This window comes from Rhagoletis pomonella, unplaced genomic scaffold (assembly GCF_013731165.1).
Source record: "Rhagoletis pomonella isolate Grant_MI unplaced genomic scaffold, Rhpom_1.0 Rhpom_scaffold_00002, whole genome shotgun sequence".
NCBI classification, from domain to species: Eukaryota; Metazoa; Arthropoda; class Insecta; order Diptera; family Tephritidae; genus Rhagoletis; species Rhagoletis pomonella.
The window spans coordinates 3,600-11,457 of NW_023458556.1; the positions used below are offsets into that span (position 1 = coordinate 3,600).

Below are 7,858 nucleotides of genomic sequence, written 5' to 3' on the forward strand. Positions count from 1 at the left end.
AACTTAACTTAACGTACGTTAGAACTTAGAAAATCAAAATGAAACACACTTCGACTTGGCATTAAGTTACGTTAAGTTTCGCCTGACCAAATATAAACAACATCCATCAAAGAAAATTTTTAAGTTACAGCCTCTAAGTTACGTAATACCGGGGAGAGACATCTGGTAGTTCTTCGTAGCATGTCCAAAATACCACATGTCTGTCACCAAATATTATAATAGTGAGATTCATGAAACATCTCAAAGTTGTTGCAAAATTTGCACCTTGCGACACAGCTGATTTCCTTTGTATGGAAACTCTCCCGTGACAAAATTGCGACATTTCCATAATATTTAAGCTGGCAATCTTTGCTAACTCAAACATCGTGGTTTAATTTTGGTAAATTGTAAAAACATACAATTTATAAAAGATTAAATAAAGATGATATTAAAACAACGGTTACTTTACTAAATCGTTCTTGAATTTCAGTGCACCTAAAGTTTTGTTTACATTCTGAGAGGTTAATTTAATTACTTTTGCTTGAGAATTGACAGAATCGGGCAAACCAAAGAAGGTACCGACCTTTGTTCTATATAACATATCGCTCATTTACTTTGATAGTATCATAACTCAAAAAACCAACTGGAGAAAAATGGCTTTAAAGTTTTGAATTTACATATCCGTATGTACCCACTCCCATAGTATAAATCATGATACAAATATTTATAAGGTACAATCGCTGAGAGCCAGCTTTAAGAATTTTGACGTTTGCTAGCATTTTGAAAATTTCTCTCGCCGTCATTTCGCATTTGTTTGTTTTTATTTTCAAACAAACCAAAGAAATATATTTCTGTCGAAACAACAAAATTTGAATATACATACATATGTAAATAAATAAACGGAAGCAATTGTCTGTAATGGACTTCTGCCCGTATGTTAAGGCGAAGCTTTTGGCATGCATTTGAAGATATTTTACCTTAAGGGCACTGCACTTTTGCAAAGAACTATCTTGTGCTTACATTGGGTCAGGTGGTGTGGCAAAAAATGAGTCGAGCGTACATAGGGGCACTTTGGCAAATCCGTTTTCATAACACCACAAACCTCGATCCATTTTTGCTGTATATACGATAGTTGCAGGAACTTGAGGAATTTGGGCAGCCGTTAAAGCAGCAACTAATTTTTCGTTTCGAATTGTTTTAGTTTTCTCAACTTCTGACTAAATGAATATTTCAAATCATAAATTTTCATTTGTTTATTTTGAATTTCTTTGACATTAAAAGCATTTCGAGAGAGAAAACTCAAAATGTTAGCAAACGTCAAAAAAACCCAATGGCGGACGAATTGAGCGAGCGGTTTTACCCATGATAAAAGCTTGATAAAAACATAGCAAGGTAGAACCGTTCTCTCAATTTGTCGGCCATGATTTTTTTTTTGAAGTTTGCCAACATTTTAAAATCATATAAAAGTGAAAATAAAAAATTGAAATTGTTCGAAATTGTTGTTGCTTGAGATTGAAAATGAAAATGTGTGTGTGAGTTTGTGAGTAAATTTAAAAATTAAATTGTTTGGAAACGTCAAGAATTTTAAAAGTGACTCTCAGCGGTTCTACCTTACTATATTTTTATCATGGATAAAAGCATAGTAAGGTAAAACCGTTCTCTCAATGCGTCGGCCATGATTAATTTTTTTTTTAAGTTTGCCAAAATTTTAAAATCGTATAAAATTGAGAGTAAAAAAAAGAATTGTTCAAATTTGTAGTTGTTTGAGTTTGAAAATGAGAATGTGTGTAAAATTTTAAAATTAAATTGCTTGCAAACGTCAAGAATTTGAAAAACTTTTCTCAGCGGTTCTGCCTTCGTATTTTTTTATCATGGTTTTACCTTTAAATATTTGTATCATGGTATAAATAAACACAGATTTTCTAGTGATCTACTGGTAATCGGTACATCTATGAAATTTTTACACAACATAAAAGAATAGGTAGGGGTAATTTCTGCGTATATATGTACATATATACATACTATATTGCATATATGTGACCTGGTCTACGGAAAGGGGGCTTACAGGCTAACCTAATATTCACGCACGCCGCCAATTTATTGTCAAAAATTTCTCATGCACATGCAACTTGTATGAGATCAACCGAAATTGAACGGCGTGCGTATGAAGCTAACTCAATTTCCAATTTTTGTTCTGCGTGACATTTTGATTTGACGTTTCGCTCAATGAAATCAAATGCAAACGCATGCAAGTGAATTTCGGGTGACGCAAAAAAACAAATTCGACGGCATGCGTACCAAAACGCAAGCCGCGAATATTAGGTTAGCCTGTGAGGTGTCAAAAAATCAATTTTCACTTTTTGGTTGATTCGGATGGAAGATGAGATGCTTTTTCACGTGGTGAAAAGCAGAAAATCCTAACTTGCTTAGAAGTGTACTAAAAATAATAATAATATTAATAATAATAATAATAATATTAATAATAATAATAATAAAACTATAATAATATTCCGACCAACAACAACACTTACTGGACCAACAACAACACTTACTGGACCAACAACAACACTTACTGGACGTCCGGCGCGGAGAACAATTAACGAGATAATGAGAAACTGACGAAACGAGTTGCTTACTTTTAACAGCTTTTTCACAGAAAACTAGTTTTCGCACGTAAGCTCCCTTTTCGTAGACCAGGTCACATATGTACATATGTATATTATATTGTATAAGTGTATGTATGGACGTGCATGCATGTGCAACTGTGAACAGACAAAAAAGCTTCGAATTGCTGAAAATGAGAAAAGCTTTCGCTTTCCCTTAAAGAATTTAGAAGAGAAAATATTTTTGTGCAATTTAGTCACAAAAAGAACGTCGCAGAGACGGGTTGAAGGAGATCCCAATCGGATTTAGAAACGAGTCGAGCCAAATTAGTTTATTTGCGTTTAAAACGACTAAATAATTAATATTTTTACAGAATACATAGCATTGCATACATATCTTTCTGGTACACATATACATACATTCGTGTTTTATTCGCATATTTAATTATTTACATATTTACGTACTTATACATATGTACGTATACGTACTTGCGAATCAATAATCAATGTAAAAGGGAAAAACTACAATAAATATCCGCGTGAAAAAGATAAAAAGAAGAAGACGTTGATGTAACTTGTATATGAGTAACAATAAAAGTGAAAACAGTTTACAATTTAAGTGCAAAACCCTATTGGAAAAATTGAGTAGGTGACTACGGAAAAAGCCAGTTCAGCAGAATGTCGTGGAGATATACGGTACGCATAAAATTCAACTAACAAATTTGAAACTAACATTTCGTCCCGATTCTGCGCTAACCAAGAACCTACATTTTTTGCGAAAACTAATCGAATATTTTGCAACAAACAAAGTTGAAACTCAAACCATCATAAAATAAAACAAAAACTTTAAGTGGGTTCGCACTAGTGTTAGATGAATTAAAAATACATATTTGGCAGTTCAATTTATGTTGAAAAGTATACTTGCAGAAAACCTAAATTCTACCTATTCACACGCTTCCTTATATTATTTTGCTTTTGTAAGATAATCTTATTGGCATATAATAAGTAAACAGCAATCAGCTGTTTGTGTATGTCGTAATACATAAAGCATTTGCGTATGTAGATGTAATTTTATTACCTTCTTATTTTTAAGAAACTTGAAATTTGTTGAAAAATTATTTTAGAAAATTGATTGCTAATTTTTCCATACAATACGTAACGATAATAAGAAAAAAACACGTTTAAAGTTAAAAAATTCACCAAGTACAAACTACTCTTTCACTAACTACCAACCACCGATTTACGTGAGAAGATCCCTATTATATAGAAAAATTTTAAAAACAAAAATGTAATTGCGTAGTTGGTAGATATGCATACTTATATATATATGTATGTATATATGCATGTACATAGTGTAGTGTTCAGATAAAAGTTGCCACTGCATGCCTATCTGGAACAATAAATAAATTCTCATCAAAAGATAGAAAATAACCAAAAATAATTTCAGTTGACCAATGAAGAGTAACTTATTAGTAAACTATGCTTGGTTGTTGAAAAATTGCAGTATGTTCTCAAACGTACACTCATTTTTATTGAATTCTTGAATCAAAACAGCCTTACATTCTATTAAGGAAAAAAATCAAGTAGGTTAGTATACGGCTGCAGTTTTGCCCTTTGATCTTACTAACTTTCGGCGCTATTTCTGTGATTTTGTGATTGATTGGCTCTTTCTAACAATGTGCTTTTAAATTATTCCTCCAAACAGTTTTCAACGGGCTTGTTTACATTTGTTTTTCAACTCTTCAGATATACCGTTACTTGTCTTAAGAAAGAGACTGCTGAATGGGTTGTTTGTTATAAAAATTCGACTAGCGAAGTCGGATGATGCCCCCCAAAACTACACCCCGAGTGCAGTTTCGATATATACTTGAGCATTCAGAGTAACACTAATGAACACCGCGAGACTACAACCGTAGTAAGAAATGCCATTTACCTGATTAAGCTGGATATATATCGCTCCTCAATGTAGCTTTCACAAAATACAAATCATCTTGTCTTTTTCTGCTAAAGCACAAAATGTTAACCAGTCGGTAGATTTTTATTCTGCATTCGTCCATAATAATCATCTTTATAACAAACAAAAAACAAAACCCCAACCAAAAAAAACAATAAGGATCGGTCGGCATGTAGAACGATTGTAAGTGGGCGCGTTTCTATTGATTTCAATTTTATGTATATGTATACAAGGGATGTTAATTTTTCAGCTTTTTCCGATCCCGCGATTTTCGGTATGTCGTTATCACAATCCTGGGATTTAGATATTCATTACTTTTCAAAAACTTAAATCGAAAAAATTGCTTCTATATTGTTTGAGAAGCTCTCCTACCATAAAATAAATAATAAATAAATGGGTTTGAAACCTACTTTGTTTTAGGAAGCGCTTTTATTTTTTCTCTCTGACGTCAGGATTTATGTATTATATATATATATATATATATATATATATATATATATATAAATATATATAAATTTATGATAAAATTATTTAAAAAATTCAATGCATTGTAGAATAAAAATATGGGTACGAAATGCAAGAGAAATAATAATAAATAAATAAATTTATAATAATAAATAATTTTAAAAAATTACAATTTTTTGGATTCACAAGGACGAATACGTAATTTTTTAAGTTGATCAAGTTAGAAGGACGAAATTCGAGGATGTTATCGAGTTTATATAAGTCCTTAACATATAATTTTTTCAAAAACATATATTGCGAAATTTCAAGGATAAGATTTTAAAAGGACATTTTCAGTACTTACCAGTCCTTCTGCACCAAAAATTTGAATCTCTTTAAATTCTACAGGACTTCCTCTTTAATTTGATACTTATACTTCTTCTCTAAACACGTTTCTCTGAATTTAAAACTAAATTTTACTATATTTGGCCCATGGTTTCGCGAATATATTGATATTTGTGTTTAAAATTTACTATCGCGCGGTGTTATTATAATGAGCTAGACATTTATAAAAAATATTAATTAGTAAATAAAAAAGAAATATAGCCAATACTGGTCAAGAAAAGAAGTTTCTATCATTGGCATCAGTGCAAATTACAAATCCCGAAAATCCCGGGATTATTTCCCAAGAATCCCGCGATTTCCCGGGAAAAAAAACTGATTCTCCAACTAGATTCCCTGCAGCTTAACACCACCAATGTGTAATTTAAGAAATACAAATTAAGCTAAATTTTCCAAAATGTGTAAAATTCACTAAAAACTGAACACACATCAGGGAAGCCAACTCGTGGGGTATTCCGCGATTTGCGGGGAATTTCAGTTTGCGTGGGGAACCTGGGAATGGACCGTTTTTTGTGGGGAATTTCAGCTTGTTCAATTCTAGTATAACAAAGTTTCAAATGGCTAAAAGTTACTGCATATTTTTTAGAATTTTCTTTGCATTTGCTTTCATATAGCGAATGAACATAATTTATTTTTTATATGGAATAAAACAACACAAAAACTTAGGAAAAAATCCTAAAACGGAAATTTTTAGCGATTTGAAACTTGCACTTTGTTATACTAGAATTGAGTGGGCTACAAAACTGCATACTCAAAGTATTTATGGAAACTCCAATTAAAAAGCTTGAAATTACGAAAATTTGTTGGATTTATTTTCAAATTTTGCTCAAAGTCTGAAACTTGGATTTATACGGTTTTTGTTAAAGAATAAACTATATTAAAAAAAAAATAATAACTCAAATTAAATAACAAAAAAATAATAATAATTGGTGGGAGTAAATTTTTTCGACCACTGTATGTATGTAAATTTTATCTACATAAATATTTTTTATTCTTTATTTGTTAACTACCTTTATAAAAGTTTGGTTTGGTTTATCAGTACATAGATTAATTACGTCTGAAAATAAAAAAGAAGGACCAGTAATATATAAAAATACATCATTTTTTATTTATATTTTTTTTTTTGTAAGTAAGGAGATATCTGTGGGTGGGGAATTTTACGAAATTTCTCAAAAATGAGTTGGCTACTCTGATACACATAATAATAACAACACGGTGCTACAAAAAATAACGAAATTATAAAATTTGAAAAAAATTAAACAATTTTATAGTGATCTTGCCTCGATCGTTTTAAATTTTATTCTGCCCTTTCAAAATTTTCATTTCATATTTTTTCTGTAAAGAAAATCATAAAATTCCAAGAACCTTCGTATTGTTTGAAGAACAGTTAAAGATATTACAGTATTTCGAAAAGCCTCCAAGCCCAGTACTTTAATAATTAATGACTATTTGCACGGAAAGGTAGTAAACCTTAACTTACAATACTTAGTGTAGGTTGAAAGTAGGGTCGAGTACAACAAGAAAATAGGTTTTCAGAGTCAGGAAAAATTTTCATGAGTGTGCTTAAGGGTCTAAGCGCAATATGTATACCAAATTTGGTCGAGACAGGTGAAATAGTTTTTGGGATATAGATATATGATAAAGTGGGCGGCGCCACGCTCATTTTCATAAAATTGTATGAAATACCAATTTTTTACTAATGAGCCCTTGTATTCAACGTGCCGACGAATAACCGTTACACAGTCTTTTTTGAAAAGAGATCGGTCCTTATAGATTTTGTGAAGAAACTATTTTATTGTTAATTTTGCACATAATTTACTTTAATTTTATTAATAAGTATTAAAATTGTAATCCCTATTTGCATATGCCGGCAGTGTAAACTTTGGGGGATAAGTACATGGGGAACGCAAGTCTTTTCCAGATGTAGTTTTTCTTAGAGTTTGTATATAAAGACCAAAACAAACTGTATAGGGTTGGCCGAATGAATGGCCATCCTAGTCACCAGTTCCGATTCTATTCCAGTTTTGAGTATGAGGCCTTATTTTCGACAAAAAGTGGAGTCGAAAGAACTCAAAATGGAGGAAATTAGCATATGGTTAAAGAAAATATAGAATAAACTAACCGACGAAGACTTACCTGCCCCTTTCGCCTTTCTCTCAAAGTATTTACCTTTGGTAAACCCAAATTCAGGCTAAGATATAAAGACTAATTAGCGAAAATTTACGCAAAAATTACAGTGTATTAAGAAGCATTTGATTATAAAGAAAATAATTACATAAAATACAGTTGAAAATGACAGTGACCAGGAAATAATGCCAAAAGGTGGTAGATTCCATAACTCCTAGCATTGCAGAATGTGGAACTATTTTTGAAATGGATAACAACATTTTGAATCAAAAGTTCAATAGAATAAGGGCCAATTTCATAATAAAGCACTTAAAGTTCCTTTTACAAAAATGTACTTTAAACAAGAATT

The 7,858-nt window shown here is 31.3% G+C and overlaps 1 protein-coding gene across 2 annotated transcripts in view; it reads left to right on the plus strand.

Annotated features, from left to right (window-relative positions):
* The first annotated feature begins 2,831 nt into the window (after positions 1–2,831).
* Positions 2,832–7,858, plus strand: part of LOC118757328 (dual specificity phosphatase DUPD1) — a 50,769-nt gene continuing 45,742 nt past the window's right edge. For both annotated transcript variants that reach the window (XM_036492051.1, XM_036492059.1), the window contains exon 1: positions 2,832–3,278. In XM_036492051.1, coding sequence (XP_036347944.1) covers positions 3,261–3,278 — 18 coding nt within the window. In that variant the 5' untranslated portion in view covers positions 2,832–3,260. The remainder of the gene's footprint in view (positions 3,279–7,858) is intronic.